We start from the raw sequence: 26,374 nt of genomic DNA, 5'->3' as shown, positions 1-26,374 counted from the left end.
AAAACTCCCTAGTGAGCACTACATTCTACTTTTCTTATATCTAATATATTTTCATTTTTATATTAAAAGTCATAAATGACAGGTAATTTTGCTGTACTAAGCATTCAAAATGATTTTAAGTTATGCCATTGAGTATACAAATCTAATTTTTTTCTCTTTTCTCTAATCCTTGAGCCCTTATCAGAAAGTCCCAAATCATTCTTACTCTCTTCTTAACTGCATATTACTGTTCCTGTGATGAAATGATCCTGAGCAGCAAAAGGGTAGACAAATTTCCAATGGGGCCAGATTAGAGAGTACAAACCTTCTACCCCCAAGAGAGAATGGAGTTATACATGAAATGTCTCTCCATATCCCCTGACCCTTTGGTTTGGGTAAGAATTCCATGAAAAGTGGGGAAGAAGAAGAAAGGTTCTAAGTAACAGACAACTGTCTAGGTCTGAGACATCCCTACCCTAGTTAGAGGAAGCTTTGGAGGCCTAAATAGGGAAGTGTCTTTTTTCACCAAGCACTGTGTTAGGAAGGCAAAGAGTGGCATTTTAGTAGGACTTAACCAGGAGTGAAAGTGAGATATGCCACAGAAACACTAAGCTTGGACAAAGGGGAGACTCAGCAGAAAGTACCTGCTGAAGAGCCACACCCTCCTATCTCTTAACTGAAGGGTGCAGAAGAGCTTAAAAGTTTAAGAAATGGCAGAACTGCCAATCAATAAAGAATAAGACTAGGAAAAGGAAGTTAGGTAGGAAAGAATAAGAATTATAAGAATTTTTGCAACCTTTCAGGCTACTTTGGTAGTAGTAAATAAGAATTTTTGCAACCTTTCAGGCTACTTTGGTAGTAGTAAATCCCTATTAAAATACATAAGGAGGTATAAGAATGAAGAGGGCTTTGCAGACACTGCCACTGGAAGACCTCAACCTCACTCAGTCTACTGAACACTAATTCCCACTGCTGCTGCTGTTGGCCTCAGCCAAACCTCCACAGGCCAAGCTCATCATGTATAAAGACACCACCATTGATAACATGCTCCAGGGTTAGGTTACTTTCAAGCTATTTGCAGACAAGTTTCCAGAAAAACTTCAATGCTCTAAGAATCAATCCCTTTGGCTGCAAGGGTTCCTCCTTTCCCAGAATCACTGTTGGGTTTATGAACCAACGTGATGGCTTCACATGCTATAATGGCCCTGGTGTCAAGTCCATTCACAGGAAGAAATTTCCTGATGAGAATTTCATTCTGAAGCACACTAGCCCTGGGCATCTTGCCTATGGCAATTGCTGGACCCAACACAAATCACTCCAAGTTTTTCATCTGTATTGCTAAGACTGATCTGTTGGTCAGCAAGCTTGTGGTTTTTGGCCAGTGGAAAGAAAGGATGAACAGTATGGAAGTCATGGAATGCTTCAGTTCTCAGAATGGCAAGATCAGAAAGAAAACCATTACTACTGACTGTGGACAATTCTAAGTGTTTGTTTGTTTTTGTCTTCCCCACTAAACCATTTCTCTGTAGCTCTCACACCCTGTAATGCTTGTATTCTCCCTTACTATAAATTCCCCTTGGATTTCATTTCCCTTTTTCTTCCTTAAGTATGCCTAGATGGTCATACTTTAAATTAAATTTATGATTATGAAATAAAAACTAAACTATAAAAAAAAATGGAGAAGGAAATTTCTGTAAACTTCTCTTGAAAGAGAATTTCTGGTTTAGGAAATAGCTAAGGGAAGCAATGGTAGGTATTGTAGTAATTTAAAGGGGGCAACAAGTAAGTTAATGCCTTTTCCCTTCGGTTGGTATAGGTGGAATGCTTTATATGCTGAGTTACTACCTACTATCTAAATGTCAAATGAAATGGAAGGAAACCTTCTTAGATCTTTACATTCACTTAACAACTTCCCCTCACAAAGCCTTGTCATTTGTGACTCTTTAATGCACCTATCATGTAACGTTGTATATTACAGCTATCTGTGTTGGTGTCATATCTCCCAACTGGACTATAAGATGACACAGGCAGGAACAATGTCTTTTCTTTTTTAAAAAAATCAACCTCAAGGGGCAGCTAGGTGGCACAGTGGATAGAGCTCTGGCCTTGGAGTCAGGAGGACCTGAGTTCAAATCTGACCTCAGACACTTGACACTTACTAGCTGTGTGACTCTGGGCAAATCACTTATCCCTGATTGCCTCACCAAAAGGCAAAAAAACAAAACAAAACAAAAAACAAAACAAAAAACAAAACACAACCTCAGCACTTAGCATAGTGTAACTCAAAGAGCGTTCTAACATCTATAACCTCGCACTTCCTCTCCCTTTCTCTCCCCTCACAGGGCCACCATACCAGTACTTTATCACCTCTTCCATGGGCTATTACAACAGCCAAATTGATCTCCATAGTTCAGGCTTTTCTCTCTCTAAACCACATACCACCTCCCAGCTCAAGAAGCTTCAGTTGCTCCTTACTGACTCTAGCATAAAATGTAAACTCCCCTGTGTGACATCTAAAGGGAGAAATCAATGGAACAGATTAGACAAGGGAGAATCAGAAACAACAGAACTCAACAAACCAGTGTTTGATAAAATGGAAAACATAAATTGCCAAGGAAATAACTCCTTATTTGAGTAAAACAAAATAAAACAAAACAAAAAACCTGGCTCCACCTTGTCTTTATAAACTTATTTCACATTACTCCATCTCACACACTTTACACTGTAGCTAAACTAGCATTTTTGTTCTCTGTAGACTTTCTTTCTCCCATCTTAAATGTCTTTGCACAAGTAGTCCTTCCATTCCTGAAATGCTTTCCCTACTTGTCCCCACTATTTGGAATTCCTAGCTCCCTTGAAGGTTCAACTTAGGTACCACTTCACATGAACGCTTTCATGTTTTCCTTGAAGTGCTAGTGCTCTTCCTCTCCCAGAAACTACTTTGTATATACTTTGCATTTACTTACATGTGTATATGTTATTACTTCCATTTGAACAAAAACTTGCATGAAATAAAGGGACTGTTTCTTTTTCTGCCTTTGTATCCCATGTATGTCTAGTGTAGTGTTTTATATAAAATGTTTAAAATGCTTTCTGAATTGTAATAAATAAATGTGAATCTTTTTGGCGTTGTTTCAGTACCTGGACTAAGATGGGAAGAGGGAGACATCACAAGTCCCTTAGAAAGGATTAGTGATTATCAAACTGGAAAGCAAGTATTTTTCCCTAAGTCCAATTTCATGCTGGGGTTATATAGAGAACGAGTCAATCTTTTAACCAATGTTTTATACAATGAATTTCGGGCTTTTTAAAAATAAATTTTTTAAGCCAAAGAAACACACAAGGGTAGGCAGTATAGAGAATAAGAGTATTAAGAAGCACTCATTGAAGGATCAGATACTTATATTTATAATATACATGATAAAGAGATTCCCCAGTATACAGTCATATTTTAAAAAGGTTCAGTCAGAAAAATTTTGGGATCCAGCATGGACTAATTTCATTAATGAATTATGTTTCCAAGAACATTTATTAAATATTCTAAAAATGCATAAGTACTTCATTGGGCACTCTAACAATGTTTACAGAATTTGTACTTTGAGCACTGGTGATTATTATCATTTTCACAAAGCATTTGAGAAATTCTTGATTCCTCAGAACACTGATTTCTTCTAGTAGGGTTTACTAACTTATTTCCTTTCAGGAAAAGAAAGGGAGTATTTCAAGTCCTAACAAAACCACAACTGCTTATGTCTAACACTCAATTATTTTTGATAAAATAATGGTTGTTTAAAAAGCACAATAAGGATGACACTTAACCATTCTGAAAGAAGAAATTACCTTGAGATGTGTTGCCCGTTTGAAAGCTTTACTACAGATAGGGCAAACATGGATCCGTTCTTTGCCATGAACTTCTTTGCTATGGTGCATTAACATGGTTGCAGATGAGAAAGTGCGATTACATTCAAAACACTGGTGTACTCGACCTTCTTTTTCAGATTGACTGCCTTTATTCAGGTTTGGTGAAACATCAGTCACCTGGAAAAATTTATGAAGAGAATTACTTTATATTTTTAACAAAATACATTTATTCTTTGTGTATAGGTCTGCATACAGGTTATTAAAAGCAATGATATGCCACTATTTCTTTTTCCTACTTATATTTAAACAGTTTAACTGACAGATATAACAATAAAAAAAAAAAAACGAAACTAAACCATACACTCATACATTAAACACTCATTCAAGCTGCACGTTTTATCAACCTACAAATGCACACAAAAGATATGCATAAATTCAATTCAAAGTGTTCCTTAAGGAAATAAAGGACAACACATAGCTGAAGGAATATTCAGTACTTGTGGTTAGACCATGGCAATATAATAAAAATGGAAATACTGACAAAACTAATTTATACATTTTAATGTTATACTAATCAAATTACCAAGGGGGTACTTTATAAAATTTGATAAAGTAATAAAATTCATTTAGAAAAAGCAAAAAAATCTAGAATATCAAGGGAAATGATGAAAAGAAGGAAGGACAGAGGGGAAATAGTACTTCCAGACCTCAACCTATATTATAAAGCAGCAGTCATCAAAACCATGTGGTATTGGTTAAAAAATATGCAACAGATTAGACAAGGGAGAATCAGAAACAACAGAATTCAACAACTCGATGTTTGATAAACTGGAAAATATAAATTGCCAAGGAAATAACTCCTTATTTGAGTAAAACAAAACAAAACAAAACAAAAAACCTGCTATGAAAACTGGATATCACTCTGGCAGAAAGTAGGCTTACAGCAACATCTTATACCACACTCCACAACACTGTCCAAGTGGATACATGACCTTAATATTAAAGATCAGACCTTTAAAAAACTAGAAGAAAAACAGATCATTTACTTCTTATAGTAAGGAGTAGAGGTATTCTTAATTTAAAAAGAGATAAAAGCACTTAAAAAGATAATTTTCTATGAAACTGAAAAGCTTCTGCACAGATAATATTAACATATGTAGGATAAGAAAGGAAGTTGTCAAATGAGAAAATAAAAATCTTTGTATAAAATTTCTCTGATGAGATTTTTGTATTCAACACATATACATCATATAAACACACACACACACACACACACACACACACACACACGTATACTCCCCAACAGATAAGTGGTTAAAAGATACAAACAAATATTTCTCAAAAGAAGAATTGTAAGTATTCACAACCACATGAAAGAATGTTCTAAATTATTAATGAGAAGAGAAATAAAAAATCAAAATAACCCTAAGGTTTCATCTCACATCCTATAAATTAGGAAAAATGATCAAAAAATGGTAATAGTCAATGCTAGACACTAATATACTGTTGGTGGAACTGTGAAATTGTATAACCATTTTCGAAAGCAATTTGGAATTATGCAAATAAAGTGACTAAAATGTTCATTCCCTTTGAACCAGATACTCTATTACTGGGCTCATACCCTAAGAAGAAAGACTCCATACACTCCAAAATATTTATAGCTGCACTTCTTGTCACAGTTAAGAATTGGAAACAAAATATATGCCGATCAATTGGAGAATGGCTAAACAAATATGGTCTATTGAATGTAAAGGAATATTGCTGTGCCAAAAGGAATGATCTGTGTAATGAATACTGAGAAGCATGGAAAGAGTTGTACGAAGTGATGTGAATAGAGTAAGAAAAGCCAAGAAAACAATAAACACAGAAACTACAACAATGCAAATGGAAAGAACTACATATCAAAGAAATCAAAAGTGACCGCAACAAAATTACAAACATCAAGAAGGATTTGAATGAAGAGATATGAGCAGACACTCCCAACCTACCCCTTTATGAAGTTGGGATGTTGCCAGGTGTTACACACTACATGTGTTTTCAGACTTTTTCAAACTATTCATCAGTTGTGCTGTTTTTCCTCTCCAAAAAATGCTATTTGTAATGTGGGATGACTGTATGGAAGGGATAGGGAAAGAGACACTCGGAATAACTATGAAAATGTAAGAAAGAAAAGATATCAATAAAAACTTATTAAAAAAAACAATCATTGAACTCATCTGAAAACTATGATTAAAAAAAAAAAGGCTGTATAACCTGTTTAAAAAAATCATAAATGAAAATTGCCAAGATCTATTAGAACTAGAGGGCAAGGTAAAGATAGAGAGAATCCACTGATCAGCTCCTGAAAGGAACCCAAAAGATTCCAGGAATCTCACAGTCAAAACGAAAAACAGAAAAAATACTAGAAGCATCCAGAAAGGACTGTTTATAGACTAAGAAACTATAATCAAGACCACACAAGACCTGGCAGCTTTTACTAAAAATGACAGCAGATATTGGAATACTGAAGTAACTTACCCTATAACAGACTTTAATATAATAAGACGACTATCAAACATTTCTAATGAAAAGACTAGGAGAGTACGAAACTTGAAATAGAAACATTAAGAGTTAAAAAGAAATTTAGAGAAGTATATTTGTTTAAGCAATTTTGGAAGGGACTATAAAATGACACAGTACTAATTTTCTAATTGGAGAGAAGAAACCAGAGCTCCTTCAGGACGCTAATATTTCAAAGGGTATTGAGGAGGTTAAATAAAAAAACAAAAACACCACAGAGGTCCTGAGGGATAGACTGATTCTCTTCTAGGGCATTTATGGGGAAACAGAATGGTAAAAGGAATACACCAGTATAGAAAGGAGAAAGAAGGGAGTCTCATAATTGGAGTATCTGAGAAGTACACATGGAGGAAAGGGTGAGAAGGGCAGGTAACAAATAAAACTCATTTATGGACAAACATAAATGTAAACAGTTTGGTATAAAAATATATCAAACTCAACATGGAAACAAGCAGAGGTAAAAGAAGTAAGGAACCTTGAGAGGCTAAACACTTAATGCCATTGATGCTATATTGCTCAAAAAAATTTTACAAAGACTTTACTTTCCATCAGTAATTGCCATATAGACTTGAGTCAACTCCTATTTCTCATGAATGAGGTAAATTTTTATTCTTTTTTCTCCCATATATTTTCATATACCACCATAAATCATGCTATCATAGCATATAAATATATATACATAGGACCCATATTTATGTGTGTATGTATATGTACATATATGTGCACACACATATATGTAAATCAATGCAGAACTGAAAAATAAAACACTACCAGTATTCTATGTCATTCTCCATTTATAGGCATAACATTGCCCCAGTCAGAGTCATTTTGCAATCATGTTATTAATACATTTTAAGCAGACATATAAAAGTTATATCATAGTGTATATTACTGTTATTTTCATTCCTTTCCTAGCACACTACTAGACTATAAGATCCCTGAGGGCAGAGAATACTGTACTTGCCTAGGAATATATTCCCGTTGCTTTACTCCTGTGCCTTATTCCACTGTGGCTCTTTGGAATGTCTGTTCTCACCATTCTAACAAATATTCCTGCCTCCTGAACTCACTTAACACACCTCACTGTTCCAATTCAAATGAAACTATGCATTCCTTTGAGCACTTCACATCAGTTAAAACTCTGTACTGAAGACTACTCCTCCAGGAGGAGAGTTTCATATACATCCTTATTGCCCACTGCCACATCCAGGCCATTCTTCTACCACCTTAGATACCCCTCCTCCTCAGAGTCAATGCCATATAACAACAATAGCAACAAGAAGAAATTAATATTTGTATGGAACTTTAAAGATTTGCAAATCCCTTTACATATTTGGTCTCATCTTCACAATAACCCTGTGAGATAAGAAAATTAACATCTCCATTTTACAGAGGCTGAGTGACTATTTGCTCAGGGTTACACAGCTAATAAGTATCTAAGACAAGATCTGAATTCAGGTCCTCCTGATTTCAAGTCCAGTGTACTATCCACTATAGTACCTAGTTGTATCCTTGCTATCATTTTTGCTACTACTCTTCTAATTTCCTCAATGACTTTTACACTTGGCTCATGGTAGTCACCCTTTAATATTAATATTTAATTTAATATTCATTTCATTAATAATTTAATATTCATTTCAGATGGTACCTTTAACACTCAAATAATTCCACATCCTCATTAACTATTTTAAATACAGTCTTTTCTTTATCCTACTTTTAACTATACACTGTTCAAACAGCCTCACTTTTTCAGAGAATCACTTGAATTAATATTTAGGAAGACAAGAAAAGGCTTCTTGTAGAAAGTGGGATTTAAGCTGAGAGGTGAAGGAAGCCAGGGAAGCCAGGAGGTGGAAATGAAGAAAGAGAGAATTCCAGGCACAGGGGACAATCGATGAAAAGATGCGGATTTAGGAAAGGAAGCATTATGTAGGAGAACATAAGAAAGCTGGTGTTGAAGGATTACAGAATAAGTAAAGAGGAGTAAAATGCAATAAATGACTAGAAAAGTAGGAAAGGGAAGAAAGAGAGGAAGGGGGGTGTGTGTTAGGTTTTGAAGGACTTTAAATGGCAAATATAGCATTTTATATTTGATCTGAAAGGTAACATGGAGCTATTATAGTATTGTACTTTACTGAGGAGGGTGTGGGTTTCACTTGGTCAGAACTGTGCTTTAGGAAGATCAATTTTATAGCTGAGTAAAGGACAGACTGGAGTGGGGAAAGACTTGAGGCAGGAAGATCAACAAGAATGCGATTGAAAAAGTTCAGGTATTAAGCGATGGGAGCCTGTACCAGGTAGCTATGTGAGTTAAGACATATGCAAAAGTAGTAAGAGTAGAAATGACAAAAGATCAGATATACAGAGTGAGTAAGAGGAAGTGGCTTGAGCATGATAACAACGTTAAGCATTTAGGAGAGTGGAAGGATAACGGTACCCACAACAGTAATAGGAAGCTAAGAAAAGGTGAAAAGATAATGAGTTTGTTTTGGATATGCTGAGGTTGATATACCTATGAGACATCCATTTAGAAACGTCCAAAAGGCAACTGGTGACATAAAATTGAAGCTCAGGAGAGAGTTTAGGCCTAGATATACAGATCTAGGAATCATCCAAAAAAAGATGATAATTAAACTCACGGGCACAAGTGAGATCAATAAGTGAAATAGTCTAGAGAAGAGGGCTTAAGACGGAGCTTTGGGGGATACCTACATTAGTAGGTGTGACTTAGATGAAGAATTAGCAAAGAAGACCGAGAAGAAACAGTTAGGCAGAAAAACCAGGAGAAGCAGCAGTGTCATGAAAACCAGAGAGGAGAGAGTATTCAGAAGAGAGTGACTGACAGTGTTGAGTGGGATGTCCCTATGAAGACTTCTCAGTGTAATTAAGGTTTGGAATAAGACTATCCTGAATTTGGAAGTAGGTTTAGAAGACAGAAAAGGATAAGTATAGATTTCTATAGTTCCCTTTTTTCTCACAGTCTGACATCAGTAGCTAAAGATTGCCAAGCCTGAAACCCTACCTGTACCCCGTATTCTGTTGCTACATTCCGGTCACGGTGACCTTCCCACAGCAGCATTTAGCTTGATCGCACATTCTAAATTGTTCATTTTTGCAGCAAACTAAGGTGATGGATATGTATATTGTTTCTTTGTTCTCTGTCTCTGGGAATAGACTTTCATGCTTAGATTGTAAGCCAAATATTGGATAGTTGGTGGGAGGGGGAATTTTCTCTGTTAAGGCTATTTAATCTGGCTTTCTGCTTCTGTACTCTGTCTCCTTTCATCAGAGCATACTGGTGGAAGGACACCCGATTCTCGAGAATTGAAATAAACTTTCTGTTCCTACCTTTAGATACTGCTAAATGTTTTTTTTTAGGTCACATACCACACAGTGTCAAAGGCTGTAGAGAGGTCAAGAAGAATGAAGATTGAGAAATGGCAATGGTGATGAAATCTGGCAATTAAGAGATCAATAGTAACTTTGGAGAGAGCAGTCTCAGTAGAATGATGAGGATGGTTGTTGAGTAAGAAAAAAATACACCATACATCACTGAGAAGTCTGATATATAAGATACATAGAGAACTGAGGTGAATAGACCAGTAGCTAGACAGAAGAATAAATACCACCCAAAATTTTCAAAATGAGAAGTGTAAATTATCAATGACCTTAGTAAAATATGTTCCAAAAATCACTAAAAAGTAAAAGAAATGCAAATTAATACTAAAGTTTTATGTTACACTCACTTGATTGGCAAATGTGGGAAAAAGTGGAAAGTATGACTAATGCAAGGGTTGTGGGATAGTATCCTGTAAACAGGTTGTTTGTATGTAGTTATTTGCATGTTGTTTCCTCCATTAGATTGTGAGTTCTTTGAGGGATGCTTTGTTTGATACCTCTAACACTTAGCATAGTCCCTGGAATACAGGAGGGGTTTAATGTTTATTGACTGATTGACTGACCATGGAAGGAACACTGAATTCACTGTTGGTGGAGGGGTAGATTGGTTCAACTGTTCTGGAAAAACAATTTGGAATTAAGCAATGATAATCACTAAACTGCTCAGAACCTTTCACCCCGGGATTCCACTACTGAGCATATACCCCACGGAGCTCAAAGGAAGAAAGATAGGCCTCATGTGGTTATCAGCTTCTTTTTAAGATAGCCCAAAACTGGAAACAGTGGGTACCTATTAACTGGGGAAAAGCTAAAGAAACAAGTAAGAAGAGAATATCATCAATCTTGTTGCTTTAATAAACATCTTCTTAATCCCTCAAACCTCTCCTAGTGCTCCTTCCCCTCTGCCCTTCTGACTCTCACCTCCACCTCATTGCCAAATCCAGCTGAGAATCTTGCCTCCTATTTTACTTAAAAAAAATTTAAGCCTTTTCACAAAGAACTCCCTCTTCTCTCCTCCTCCTTATCTCACATAACTCAGATGCTTTCTCCTACTATCTCCTCTTTCACTTTAGTTTCACATGAAGAGGTGGCTCTTGTCTTTGCCAAAGCAACCCCCTTCTACATTTACAAGTGATTCCATCCTGACGTTCTCTACCTTCTGTCATCTCTATTCTCTCAAAGACCTTCAGTCTTGTCCTATCTATTAGCCATTTCCCTACTGCCTACAAATATGTCTACTTTTCTCTCATACTCAAAAAAAGCCTCACTTGACCATCCATTCTCCACTAGCTATCATTCTCTTCATCTCCTCCTTTCTAAGGCTAAAATCCTTAAGAAGGTAGTCTACAATCAGTGTCTCCACCGTCTTTCTTCTGACTCTCTTAACTCTCTGCAGTCTGGGTTTGATGGGGCACTAATGATGGACCCCTAAAAGGCCCTGAACATTACCACAAATTTCAGCAACCAAGTCCCTGGTGATCGCCTGAGGCATCTGGCCCTTTCCAGTCAATAATCTTTTAACACTGTCTGAACTATTGCAACAGCCTGCTGAATGATTTCCCTGCTAAGGTTTCTCCTCACTCCAGTCTACCCTGAACTCAGCTGTCAAATGATCTTCCTTCTGAAGGCCAATGGTCTGACAATATCACCACCCTAGTCAATAAATTCAAGTGTCTCTCTATTCATGCCAGGGTCAAATATAAAATCCTCTTGTTTGACTTTTAAAGTCCTTCATAAACTGACTCATTCCTATATTTCAAGTCTTCTTACCGCTTTCTTTCTTCCATATACTTTACAATCCAGTGACAATGTTCTTAACCTTTGTTGTTCCTTACAAAATGTACTCCATTTTCTGACTTTAAACTTTCACTGGCTGTTCCCCATGCCCAGAACTCTCTCCTTTTTCATCTCTTTCTGCTGGCTCCCTTCAAGTCATACTTGAAGAGATTCTGGTCAAGGAGAAGCCCATCATCTCAAGTACCACTTAAAGCTACTTTAGGAGACAATGAGATTCTAGTAGGCTGGTCAGAGAAATAAGGAAACTAACAGGGACCCCTCCACCCCCCTGCCCTGGGCAGGAAAATGGAATAACAATGTGCCTAGATGTTCTGGAAACTCTGAACTACACCCCTCAACCAGTCCCTGGTTACCTCATCTCCCCGCCCATAGCAGGTTTTCCTCTATAAGAATCCCTAGCTTCTCTTGGCTAGTGGGCATCTCCCATAAGCAGACATCTCCAGTATGTGTATGTGTGTGGGGGGCGTGGAGAGACTGAGATGGGGACCATGTCTCTCTTAAGGAGCTGATGTCTCCATTAAAGAGCTATACGCCTGCCCCCCCCCCCAAGCTGGGGTCTCTTAAGGGGCACAGGAGCCTGCCTGGTATGTGGTGTTACCAGAAATAAATGCCTTTACTTGATTTGGAGACAGTCTGAATGAAATCTTTTGAGAAAACCTTACCATACACATATACTACAACATTTTGGGGTGCCCCTGAACCTCAATAATACTAATATCCCATTTTCTGCCAGAAGCTTTTCCCATTCCTTCTTAATCTGAATGCCTTTCCTCTGAGATGATCCACAATTCATTCTGTATATATTTTGTTTGGACACAGTTGTTTGCATGTTCTCATCTTCATTAGACTGAGGTCATTGAAAGCAGATACTTTTTTTTTTTTGAGTTCCTAATGCTTAGCAAGCACTTAACAAACATTTATTGATTAACTAACTTTAATCCTATTGAATCTATGGTATTTAGAAATCTAAGATTTGTCAAACATAACAGTATGCTGTACCTGATAGGTGAGTTCATCAGAATTGCCTGAAGTTGAATGTGGCGTGTGGCTCACTAGTATTACTTGCTGTGATCCTGTCCCACTTTGGCCAGAAAGAGAGGAATCTGTTAGTAGAGCTGGGAACTGCTGAGCCTAATAAAAAAAAAAAACAAAAAACATATATATAATTTCATGAGCTGTATAGTGACTGCCAAAGTAAACAGTAATTTTTAAGATATACACATTAAAGATGAATCATATATACTGTGAGAATAGTATCACAGCTTTAAAGCTGCAGGGGATACTGGAAGTCATCTAGTTCAGCCTCTATTTTTTTTGTTTGTTTGTTTGGTTTTTTTGCTTTTTGGTGAGGCAATCAGGGTTAAGTGACTTGCCCAGGTTCACACAGCTAATAAGTGTCAAGTGTCTGAGGCTAGATTTGAACTTAGGTCCTCCTGACTCCAAGACTAGAGCTCTATCCACTGCGCCACCTAGCTGCCCTTCAGCCTCTTATTTTACAGAGGAGAACACAGACCCAAAAATGGAGTGAAAATCAGTTAATATACCTCAAAATTATGTTACTCTGTGGAATTTAAGTCCTAGAACTTTTAATGTCCTTGATTCAAGCTCATTTTATTTTGAAAAGCACCAAGCATAGGGTCAGGAAAGTGGGAATAAGAAGTGGTTAAGAGGATCATGGAGTTAGGAATTAAAAGGTAATGAATACTTTAGAGAACTTACATAATTAGCACTGGAAAAAGAATTATAAGTGTAATGTGAAATTAGAAGCACAAAAAGAAGATATCAACACAGATATAGATTTCTAGTCTCTGGCTTAGAGGAAATGATTCTTTAATTTAGAGATTATTCTTTGTTTGAAACTTAAAAGTGAAATGAAGTAAACACTGCAGGTATATAGAGACATAAATGGACAGAGTTCTGAACTTGAATTCAGGAAGGCCTGTATTTAACTTACTAGATGTGTGACTCTAGGCAATTCATTGAACTTGTCTGAACACAGTAGGAATTAACAATACAAACACAAAGTAGAGATAACATAGCACTTAAACCCATTTTAGAATAAGAGAGCTACACGCAAGTATTTGAATAGCACTAGTTACTTTCAAACCCTCAACAAATTACCTGTTCATTTAATAGTTTAATTTCATCCTAATAAAGCTAGAACATTTGATGAAAATGTGCAATGCAGTACATATAGAGTTTAATATGTAGGCAGGATAAACATATATAGCTAAATAAGATGTAATAATTTGTCTTGTTCCTTTATAAAAAACTGAATAGCATTTTCAAAGTGCATTTTCCCTCAATTTTTTATAGGCCCTGGACCATCCTTTCATGCTTCTAAGAGCTGACCTCTCCTAACCTCCCAACCTTTACTTCTTGGTCTAGGAACAGTAATCAAATGAACATTACAATGCTTCAAGGAACAGTGGCAACTATTTATTGGCTTGACTCACTGTCCTGTAACTTCTCAGACCAGAATTCCTTTCTCTTTTTCCCCCTCAAAAAAAAAAAAATGTGCTCTCTTCTTTTTTTGTAAATACAAGTTTTTTAAGAGCAGAGATTGTCGCTCTTGTACTTGTATCTCCAGCAATGAGTACAATGACTGTTAGTCCACAAGTATTTATTAAGCCTTCACTACCTGCATTTTCACTTGATGTCCCTCATGCCTAGAACTGTCTTTCTCTTCATCTCTCCCCTCTAGCTTCCTTCAGTTCTCAACTAAAGTCCCAGCCAGAATCCTTTCAAAGTCTTCCTTAATCTTAGGACCTGGCACATGGCAGGCATTTAATTAAATTGAATAGTTATACAATTCTTGACAAAGCTTTTCTGTTGGATGGGGATTTTTTTTCATCTGTTGTCCTCCAAATGGCTTCATTTAAATGTACTCAGGACGATTATGTTTGCGTGGGTTTTTCAATAAACTTTGCTTTCAACTTCCTTCCACTGCTTATTCATGAAGCAATCTTGCTTATAACCTCTCACTATCCACAGGCATAAGCTAATCTCACAGACAAGTTCATAGTCTAAGTCAATGTTGGCTTCCATGGCACTCCATTTGACAAAGATATCAATACTTCATTCAGATTCTACATGCAATTGGATATATACATGAGAGAGAACATAACACTATCAATGTTTATATCTGGGACAAATACTGCACCTGAATGATAAGTTGGATCAAGATTTGAATATCTTTCCCCTTTTTCTACCATCAAGGGATCAGAAAAATGCTATTCCATTAAATGCCAGTCTCCTCACCTATCCTCTTCCCACTCATCACAGAGATACTTCTACCTGCAGACACTGTCTCTATATCCTCCATGATGTTCTGCACAAGGTGCTCATCTCCAGACTCTGGGCATGGAATGTCTGGAATTCTCTCTCTCCACCACACATCCCCTTCTACAGGAAGCCTTCCTTGATCTTCCTCAGTTGTCTCTTGATTATCTCCCCATACAGCTTTTTTGTACATAGTTTTTGTATGTTATCTTCCCTGATAGAAAGTGAGTATCTTAAAAGTAGGCACTGTCTTTTGCCTATCTTTGTCTCTCCAACACCTAGTAGAGTGCCCAACACACAGTTGCTTAATAAATGTCTACTGACTGGTAGGAAGAAGAGAGCAAAATGGATTTCCTTTTGGAAGTTACACTTTTTAAAAAAATCAATCATAAACTTCTCCCTGAAATAACCACCCATCTTTCTAACAACAATATTCTTCCTGTGATAACATGGCTATAAATCATGGAACACTTCAGCGTCCAAAGAACTGAAGCTGATGACCACTCAATAGGTAAGAGTAGATATGAGCTCCTAGAAAAAAGGGGGGAAAAAATCACAGAAAAAGTTACCACTTCTCATTACCTCTACTTTCCTTTCACTCACTTCTCAACCCTTTGCAGTCTGGCTTCCAATTCCATTACTCAACAGATACTGCTCTTTTTAAAGTCATAGGTGATCCCTTAATTGCTAAACATGACAGCTGTTTCTTAATCTTCATCCTTCTTGACCTGTTACATCTGACACAGATCAACAATCTTTTTACCCTATTTCCTTGACTGAAATTATCATCCCTATATAGCATCTGATATGGTGTACTCCAAAGATCTGTCCTGGGCCTCTGTTCCCTCTAGACTCTCTCTATTCTCTTCTTTTGTTCTCTCTCTCTCTTCTCCCCACCCCCCACCCCTGCCCCAACCTCACTAGCTTCCAAGGGATTTTTTTTTATCTTCATGTAGATAACACCCAGATCCATCCCTAGTCTCTCTTCTCCTGATGTTGTCCAGTTCAATATCATCACTGGCTATCAGACATTTTAAAGTGGATATCCTATTAGAGAACTCAAACTTACCATGTCCATAACATAACCTTTCCTCCCAAACTGATTTCATTTCTGAACTTCAAAAGTACTACCATCTTTACAGTCACCAAGATTTGTAGCCTTAGAGTCATACCTGACTTTTCAATTTCCCCTTACCCCACATATTCAATAAACTGCCAAATCTTTTCTTCTTGATATTTCTTGTATATGCTCCTTTCTTTCTGCTCAGGCCCTCAGACTTTTCTAGCCTTTATTACCTCTTGACTAGATTCTTATAATAGCCACCTGATTATTTTCCCTGTCCCAACTCTCTGTCTTCTCCAACCCATTATCTTCAATGCTGCCAAAGTGATTTTTCTAAAGAAAAGATCTGACAACCATGTTATTTATTCAGCCTTATAATCCCTAATTAGTGCTAGGCTCTCTAATAGTGCTAGGATGAAATACAAACTTCTTTGTTTGGCATGTAAAGCCCTTTACAACCTTGCTCCAACTCACCTTTTCAGCCTTACTTTCCCAATCACACTCAACCGTCTATCCAAAATGGCATTCTTACTACTCTTCACACATGAAACTACATCTGTTTAGTACAGACTGCTCCCCTAGCCTTGAATGCCTTCTGCTCCCTATTCCACTTCTTTCAATCTCTAGAGTCCTTCAAAGCTCAGTTCAAATTCCACTCTCTCTATAAAGCTTTTTCTGATTCCTCCCCAGCTGCTAATCCTTTCCTCAAATTACCTTATATTTATTTTGTATATACTTACATAGATACACACATATGTTTATGTTGTATCCCTTAGTAAGAATGTAAGTTCCTTTGAGGGTAGGGATTGTTTCAATACTGTTTTGTATCCCCAGTACCTGGAGTGCATGGTACCTGACACACAGGAGGCACTTAATAAATCCAAGTGGATCAATTGAAGAAACAAACACAATCCTTCTATGAAATTCTGGGTGCTTCAATTAATGTTCTTTTTCCTGCATTGTAGCTAATTTCTATTGTAACTAGTTGGTGGATGTGCTTAAGTACTTTTCTTCCTCCTTACGTCTCTACAGTTTAAAATCCTTCTGATTAGATTTGTAAGACTTAGGCAAATATATTTTTCCTAGCTCGTGCTTATTGAACCAACTGCCAGGTCAAGAGGATGATATTCCTATGTTTTAGTAATTACTACAGTAATACAATTCCATTCATATGTGCTATCTTTAAAAGCAGCTGGTTACTTCCCAAATCTATTTTTCTCTTCTCAATCTTTTGCCTTCAATAGACAACAGTGGTTTGAAAATAACATTTGTGGCCCTAACATTTTCAGTTTTTTGCCCAAGACTTTGTAATCTTTAGTAACGCTTCAAGATTGCTTCAGGAAGTATCATCTGTGCCCATGTGAATCACCACAAGTAGACATCCATTTTAATAATTTTTGAGAGATTATCACATTCTGGATACAAATGCTCTGAGAAGATGGCAAAGCTTTCTAATGTTACAAAAGTTTAGCAAATAGCTTCTTGAAGGGAAATATCAGTTATCATTACTTATCTTTTCTTCTGACAGTAACTGTAGATCTACACCATAATTACTTTTCCTTCAAGAAGACTAGTAAATTTTTGTTTCTTAGTTTGAAGTGTTAGAGATCCTTTCCCCACTAAAACACTGTGACATTCCTTCATCTAGTTTCTTGACATGACTCAGGATTCCCCTCTACCTTTTCAGAATGTTTGTCTTCTTGATTTTCACATGAAGTCCTTCATTTTTTTTTTAATTTTTATTTTGCAAGATCAGGTGCTTTTACTCAACTGAATGAAAAATGATTAGAACTCAAATAATAGTGAATGAGTTCACCTTGCCAGAGAGGTATATGTTCACTACCAGAGTTATTTATTTAGTAATTCCATATTGCTCATAAAATCAATATAATCGCTGCAGAAAAATAAACTGTGGTTCTGAATACCCATTTACAGTGATCTCAACAATGTGTCTGATGACAGAGACTAATTATCCATTACAGGCAATAGCATCTGGTGGTCCTCTGTTCCAAGGGAAAGAGTTAATGGTAAAGTCCTGTCAGAAGGTTTCACAGCTATAGGTTCTGACAAAGGACTTTGCTGCATGGGATCTTGTTCATTAAAAGTTTTATCCCCCATGGTGGAATCGAGTTTTTGTCAGATCCTGTCCATGTGCAGTATGCCCATGTAGATGAACTCTAGAAGCTTCAGGAAGCTATTTACCTTCACCTGGCTGTGGTACAGGAAAACATCACTGTAAACAGCCCTGAAATACTCGCCAAGGCCAGCATGTTGCAGCGCGCCCAGAACCGCTGCTCCCCAATGACCATGGTACAGTCATACAGCACAAGGCTGAGCATTCAGCTGCTCCAAGGGATGCCCATGGCGGTTTGTCAGTCACATCTTTTAGTTTTTTTTCCTTTTAATTCTTAAAGTATATTTCATTGCCTGAAGTATCCTAGACAATAGGGAGGCATTCACTGAACCTTTTTAAAGCCTCTTTTAGAAGGGAGATAAGCCTCTGTACAATGGGAGCATAAAGAACAGACATCTGACTGTAGCAGAACCACAAACAGAACACACTCATTACAGGTGTCTAAAATTGCTATTTATGCTTTCTAGATTTGAGATTTCAATTTTTTGTCTTTCTTGCTAGTAGTTCCCCTATGGAATTATTGTAAGAAACTGCTTGTGGATGATTTGAACTGCAGGGTTATGACTCTTTTCTTCAGCACCTATACACAGTAAGACAGCCTATTTAGTATTTCAATACCTCAAGAGTCACACTTAACTTCCTTTCCCTTACCTAGTCTTAACATCAGCTACTCCCTAAGTCTTTCTCTTTTTGTTTCAGATCATGTCCTTTCTTTCTCCTTATTTTGCTCTTCTCTTGATAACTTCTACTTGAGACCTTTTACTACTTAACCTTCTCATGAAGTACTCCCAAATTTCTCCTCCCCAAATTCAATATCTGACTCACTTCACAATTTTAGAGGCCTCTAAATCACCATCACAATTCCTTCTTCAGCTTAAGTCTTTCTCCCTTGCCCCTTCTTCTCCATTCCTTTTTCCTTTGGAAGCTAGAAATACTTCAATTACTAGGTGGTAAAGTGAGTAGAGAGCTAGACTTTGAGTCAGAAAGGTGCCAGTTAGAATTCTGCCTCAAACAACTAACTGTGTGACTCTGGGCTAGTCATTTAACATTTCTTGGGGACAGTAACAGCACCCTACATCACAGGGTTGTTGCCAGGATCAAATAAGACAATATATGCAAAGCTCTTTGTAAACCTACATAAATGTTAGCTATTGTTACATACAGTAATAGACTTTAAAGTTTACAGTCATTTACATTGTCTGATTTAATCTTTAGACTCTGTGGATTTCATAGGGTTTGGCAGCTGGATATTCCTGTTATGGATATAGGAGTCTTTGCCATGGCCTCAGAGAAGCTTACTGAGTGAGACTGGTGAAGACCCCTCATAAAATTTAAACTTAAATAAGTAAAACAAGGTAAAGACCCCTAATAATAATGCATGCGTATATGTGTGGCCGGGTCAGGAAGCTTGTAAATAGCCAGAATGGATATGTTCAAATTGTTGCAAAAATAATCACCACCACAAATTATTCTAGGATCTGAAATGAACAAAAACAGGATGTACTAAGAGGATACTTGAAGGAGTGGGAGGCAGGTAGAACCTATGTAACAATTCTGTAATTTCCTCTGCTGTTGCTGGGGTAGTTTTTTTTTCGTGTTTATATTGTGCCCTCTGAAGCCCAGCCAATGGGATAAGAGGTAGGGGCTAGGGAGGAGTTGCAGTTAGAACCTATAAAAATGTTTGTTTGGCTGATACCACCTGCGGTCTTGCATCAAACTGCCTTTTGGTGTGAGTTGCCCTTTCTCAAGATCGAAATAAAATCCTTTCTACTTTCTACCTGGAGAAGCCTCTGAATTAATTTGGGTAAGGGTCATTGCTGTCCCACACATTACTGTTGTGTTAAATTGTCTGTCTTTTCTCTCTTCTTTTCTAAGCTGGATGCTCTAGGTTAGAGTCTAAAAATAGTCTTTCCAGGACATGTAGGTGAAGTAGGCTGAGTGTAATTTTAATTCATAATATATGTAACTTTTAAGAAAGTCTAAGACTAGACTTCAAATTCAATTCAAACAACATTTATTAAGCAAATACTCTCTACAAAGCTCTGGCAGGCTTGTAGGTAATATAATGATTATGAAACTGTGCTCATTTTCTAGCATAAATCAAAATGTAAGTACTATAAGAGAGTTGCTGTACAAATAAAATGATACAAAAAGTTGGGAGGACAGATGCCATACATTTGACTGGCAAGCTTCATTTGAGTTTGGCCTAGGTAGAATTTTAAGAGAGGTACAGCACAAAGGCAATAGCAAGATGCAAAGACATACAGTATAAGGGTAAGGCAGGAAAATACTGGAAGGCAAAGCCAGAAATAAAAGTTCAGGCCTGATTGCAGGAAAACGAGACTGAAGAAATTAAACTTTATTCTATAGACAATGGAATGTAACATGATAATAAGTGTGCTTTAGAGAGATCTATACTACATATCTAAGACACAGAGGGTGAGTTGGAATAGGAAGAAGCCAGATGTGGGAAATCCAGTTAAAATGCTACTGTTATAATTCAGATGACAGATGAGAATCTGAATCACAATTGTTGAAGAAGAAACAAAAATAATAATCTATTATAGTAAGGGTCCTAAGAGTTAGTACTCTGTAAGACTTAGGAACTACTTAGAGATAGATGGAAAAGACAGAGAATTCAAAGATGATTTCAAGGTTTCATACTTGGATTACTTGTAGAACTGCCATTTAACAAAAACAGCAAAGTCAATAAAAGAAGTCATTGAAGATCATTTTGGGAAGCTGGGTAGCAGGAGGGAGAACATAATTTTGGATTTGAATATGCTGACTGTTAGGAGAGTGGAACTGTCTGGAATCGTAGAAACAGAGCTGGAAGGCACCTTATAACAGACATGTCAAACTCACTGTCCAAACTAGATTAAAACGTAGTTAGGAAATGTTTAACAAAATAAATAAAAATACAACACAAATAATGTTAATTTGTGGTTTTCAAAGTCAATATGCAGAACAGCTAAGTGGTACAGTGAATGTTGTTATTGTTTGACTATCATTTTCAAACTAGACCAATGACATCATAGTGTAATGTCTTGAATCCTGGGTGAGTTGGATTTAAGTAGAGTTGCACAAAGCTGTCAGCCCCACTCTCTCTTCCAAAGTCATCAGAATCCAGGGGCAAGACAAAAGTCAAAGCAACTGTAAATGCTGCTTGGACAACAAGAATCAGAAAAGGCACATGGCTATTTTTGACAATGAGGAAGTCAAGACTTTCACAATTAATCTTATCCTGTAATGCTGTATAGACCCAACAACATTAGTTAATAATGGTGGACTTGTAAGAGCTTTCTAGAAAGCAGTTTTATTCAGAGCCAAAGATATGCTACAAGGAAGTTGAGAATTGAATGGGTGGAGAGGAAGTAAAAGATCGTGTACTTCTCTTTAAAGGAGTTGGTCAGAAAAGGAAGGCAACAGGTATTTATTTATTAAGTGCTTACTATATGAGAGACAATGTGATAAGGACTGGGGATATCAAAAAAGGCAAGAACTGTCCCTGTCTTCAGACAGCTCACTTTCTAAAGGGGGAGAAAACATACTAATAACTATGTACATACAAGATATATACAGGGTCAACTGAAAATAATCTCAGAGGATAAAGCATCAGCAGCTGGAAGGAATGAGAAAGGCCTCAAAGGTGAAATTTGAACTGAATTGTGAAGGAAACCTGAGAAACTAAAAGGAAAAGGTAAAAGGGGAGAAAACTGGGAACAGCACAGGGAACAGTCAATGCAAAAGCACAGATATGAAAGATGGAGTGCCCTATGTGAGGAAAAGTGGGCCAGTTTATCCTGACTGTAGAGTGGGTGAAGGGGAATAAAATATAGAATACTAGGAAGGAAGGAAGAAGCTAGGTTATAAAGAGCTGAATGAAGATTCAGCAAGAGAGACTGAACAGGAATGGTCAGATAGATAGGAAAAGAACCAGGAAAGAATGGTATACAGAAAATCTAGAAAAAGAATATCAAGGAAGAGAGAGAGTGATCAACTGTGTTAAAGGCTGCAGAGAAGTCAAGGAGAATGAGGATTGAAAAAAGGCCAAGATCACAGGTGACTTTGGAGAGAACAGTGGGATTCAGTAGAGTAAGTCTGGAAGCTGGATTACTGTAAAGGGTTAAGAAGAAAACAAGACACACCTGGTGTAGATGGACTTTTCACAGAATTTAGCCACAAAAGGCAGAAGAAATATAGGATGATAATTAGAGGAGATAAATGATCAAATGAGGATTTTTTCAAGACTAAGAAACATGGGCATGCTTGTAGGCAGGAGGGAAAGAGCTAGTAGACAGGAGGAGACTGAAAACAAGTTACAGAGTGGGTATGACAGAGGGAGAAATCTTTTGGAGGATATGTGATGGAATGAGATTGCTTAAGCAGGTATAAGTTTGGCAAGAAGTAAGGCGACCTCATTATGTGAGACAAGGGTGAAGGAAGAAATAGTGGTAGAAGGCACCTCTGATATGAAATGAGGAAAAGAGGCAAAGAAGAAGATCATGGCAAATGACCTCAATTTTCCCGGTAAAATATGAGGCAAGATTCTCAGTTAAAAGGGCAGGGGTAAAGGCAGGGGGAGCCAAGGGAAGTTTGAGGCGGAATGAAAAGATTTCTTAGAAGAGTTACTATAAAGATTGTGACAGTGAGTTGATGAGGGAGGTATAACAGGACTGCCTTGGAGCAGCAAGGGCCCAGCTGAGGTATGATCATCTTTGTATGTGGCTGAGGTGGGGTATAGGATTAAGTCATAGGAAGTGAGTAGGCTGAGGAACTGAGTGGTTAGGGTGTTTGAGGGACAGTCAGTTATGTTCAAATTTAGCTAAATATACTGTCATCTAACCTATATATCTCCACCTTATCTACAAGGACTGCATGAATGATTCTTATCAAGTACTTTGCTGAAAATTAGACATACTGGACTGTTAGCATTCCTCCATTCTACTGGTCTAGCCATCTCTTTAAAAAAAGAATATGAGATTAATCTGGCATGAACTACTCTTGATGAAGCAATTCTGACTTTTAGTCATCACTGCTTCCCTTACTAAGTGTTCACAAATCATCCCTTAATAAGGTGTTCTACATTTTTGCCAGGAATCAAAATCAAGCTTACAGATTTAAAATATGCAAGTTTCAGCTTACCTTTTTCCCCCCTTTTTTTTAAACTGAGAAATTGGGGCAACATTTGATCTCTTCCAATGCTGTAACATCCTTCTGTTTTCTAAGATCTTTCAAAAATCAAAGGTACTTTTATGTTTTTGGCTTTCTCTATCACCTAAAAGTAGGCACTCCCCCAAGGTTTAGGGCTTGCCTTTTCCACTGTATTCTTTCCTCTCTTGGCAAACTTATCCACTCCAATAGCTACAACTATAACCTCTATGCAGACAGCTTCCAAATGTATTTCTAGCTCTTAATTGCTTTTTCAAGCTCTGCATTTCTATTCCCTCCCCGGACTGTTCCTACATGGCTGCCCTGCTGGCAGCTAAAATATAACATGACTGAAACCAACTTCATCATATTCTTCCACTTCTATATCCACCCCCCCCAACCTTCCTTACTACCACTAATTCCTAATTTTCCTATTTTTATTCCATACTTTATACATTTATTTATTGGGGGAAGTGGAAATCAGGGCAGTAATTTCAGTACTATGGGGGGACTCATTACATGAACTCCACCAATGCAGACTCGCTTGTATCCCACCAGTGTTAGGCTGACTAGAAAAGTAAGAATTTTAAGCGGTTTTTTCATGGTCACAAATCCAGTATGTGTCAGAAGGTAAGCTGTCCTGCAAGCTATTGATGATGTAAGACTGGAGATAAAGAGAGAGGTGAATGCTTGGTATATAGATTGTGCAGTCATCTTCATAGAGATTATAGTTATTTATAGAAGGGTTTTGTGTTGTCTGCATATTATACCTTAAATTAAACAGAAAGCATTAGGGACTATGTTTTATCCAAACTTTGTATCTCATCATCTAGTACAGGACTCTGTTTACAGTAGGGGTTTAATAAATGTTTGTTAAATTTAAATGTTGGATTTTACTTCTTTCCTTCTCCAATAAAATTCTAATCTGACACTTCATTGTGGTGTGGAGGTGGCCTTGTATCCTCCCTGTATTACAGATTATAAGCTCCTCCAAATACTACCAGAATGGAAAGTTATCAAATATAAGTCTAATGATGGGTAATGGGCTACTGTCCAATGACACTTTTGTGAAAGTTCAAGGAGGCTCACCACCAGGTTGACTGCAGGATGAAAAATTTTTTTGGCCACTGCAGCTCATGTAAGGGAAAAGAAGGCTGTGATCTGCACCACTGAATGAAGTATTCACCACAATGAAATCAGAGATCCTCAAAGCACTTAAGTGTCTCCTGTCTTTGTATGGTCTAGTCTCACCTCTGGCCCTTAAGAGTTAATGAGTAAGGGCAGCTAGGTGGTACAGTGGATAGAGCAAAGGCCCTGAAGTCAGGAGGACCTGAGTTCAAATATGGCCTCAGACCAAATACTTGACACTTACTAGCTGTGTGACCCTAGGCAAGTCACCTAACCCCAACTGCCTAAAAAGGAAAAAAAATTACAAAAAAAAAAAAAAAAGAAGAGTTAATGAGTAAAATATACTTGGATCCTTCATCTTTTTTGTGTCTATGGCAGGTTTATATACATTCCTACATTATACAAAGTTACCTCTTTTTGGTTACTTGAGATGCTGCCTGTCTAGTCTTTTCCCCATTTTATAATAGCTTTCTAAGCAGTTTTAAATATTTAAGATTGCTAAAGAATTTTAAAGGTTAATAAGTCTTTGAGTTCTGACACCGTGTGCTCTGTGAGAGCAGAATTTATTCGGCTTTGTATTCCTCAGATATTGGCTATCTTGCACATTAGGCACTCAAAAATATTTGTTAAATGGGATTAATGAATGAACAAATACGCTAATATCTTATTGCTATGCCGTAAATGTCTTAATGTCTGATCTTGTCAAGATATTTAGGAATAGCCATTTTCTCTTTAGGTGCCAGCAAAATCTTTTTTCATTTATTCCCTTTGGTTTTTACTGAAGGGAAGACTGAATCCATGTCATAGGACAACTTCTATGATATACTTAGCTCTCTTGTGTTGCTTGTGTATTATTGTGTGGGCTACGTATGGCACTATGTTGTTATTCTAGAGATGCTCTAATGTGGCAGGCCAATACTTTATAAAGGCATACCCATACCTATAAGACTTGTTATTTCTTATTTGTGAATCAATCAATAAGTATTTATTAAATGCTCACTGTATGCCAAGCACTGTGCTAGGGACTGGAGATGTAAAGAAAAGAATAAAATAATCTCTTCCCTAAAGGAAGTTTATATCCTATTAGGGTAACAATATATACTTTTAGGTATATACAAAATATATAGGGATAGGTAATGGACTTGTGATTTTTTTAGGCATGGGGAATTCCTGAGTAAGAAAGTGCTTTCCAATGATACAGGGCAGTAGTTTCCTTGCAATGTATGATGTTAATGAGGTGCTTTAATGAGGCTTAAATGACTTGCCCAAAGTAACAGCCAGTATGTGTCAGAGGTGAAACTTGAACCCAGGTCATCTTAGGTCCAAGGTCAGCATTTTATTCACTATGTCAGGCATATATGTAGAAGAAATACCTAAATACTAATAATGGATTTTGAGGGAAGAGCTGTTGTACTATGAAGGAAAGCAATGAGTATGAAACTAAGTTGTAAAGGGCCATACTAAAAAGAGGGTGCACAGTTTGGGATGGGAAAGAAAGTATGTTCTGTTTTGGACTTTTTAAGGTTAAGATGCCTGTGGGTCATCTGAAACTACTAATTGATTTTATTATTTTCCCCTTTCTCACTATTCTTTTTTTTAATCTGTCACTTAGCTCACATCACAAAAAGCAATCTTCTACAGATGCCATTGTGCAATGAGAACAGTCCCTTTTTTCTAAGAATCAAACACATTATTAGGTTCCCTATCTCCTTTACTGTTTGTTTTTGTTTGATCTGGCCACTTATGAGATCATATGACTCAGAGCTAAAAGGGACCTCAGAGAGCTAGTATAACCTAGGCCTTTTGCAAATGAAGAAAATGAACCTCAGAGTGTTTTATTACAAAGGTAATAAATAACAGATTTCAAATTCAGGACTTCCATCTACAAATCACACCCTCATTCCATTATACCATGTTATTCTAACTTTTTTTTAACCAAAGATATATGTGTGTATGAGTGTGTGTGTGGGAGTGGGTTGTGGGTGTGTTTAAAATGTTACTTCTACTTTGGGAGATATTCT

The 26,374-nt window shown here is 37.1% G+C and overlaps 1 protein-coding gene across 4 annotated transcripts in view; it reads right to left on the bottom strand.

The window, feature by feature from the left end:
• ZNF236 (zinc finger protein 236) overlaps positions 1-26,374 on the bottom strand; it is a 212,040-nt gene that overhangs the window by 18,808 nt on the left and 166,858 nt on the right. For all 4 annotated transcript variants that reach the window (XM_027852409.1, XM_027852410.1, XM_027852411.1 and 1 more), the window contains 2 exons: positions 12,595-12,726; positions 3,820-4,017 (listed from right to left, as the gene is read on the bottom strand). In XM_027852409.1, coding sequence (XP_027708210.1) covers positions 3,820-4,017; positions 12,595-12,726 — 330 coding nt within the window. The remainder of the gene's footprint in view (positions 1-3,819; positions 4,018-12,594; positions 12,727-26,374) is intronic.

The sequence above is a fragment of the Vombatus ursinus genome, unplaced genomic scaffold (assembly GCF_900497805.2).
Source record: "Vombatus ursinus unplaced genomic scaffold, bare-nosed wombat genome assembly UNPS02009573.1, whole genome shotgun sequence".
NCBI classification, from domain to species: domain Eukaryota; kingdom Metazoa; phylum Chordata; class Mammalia; order Diprotodontia; family Vombatidae; genus Vombatus; species Vombatus ursinus.
The sequence above is the reverse complement of the archived record's forward strand: the minus strand, read 5'-3'. Positions and strand labels throughout refer to the sequence as shown.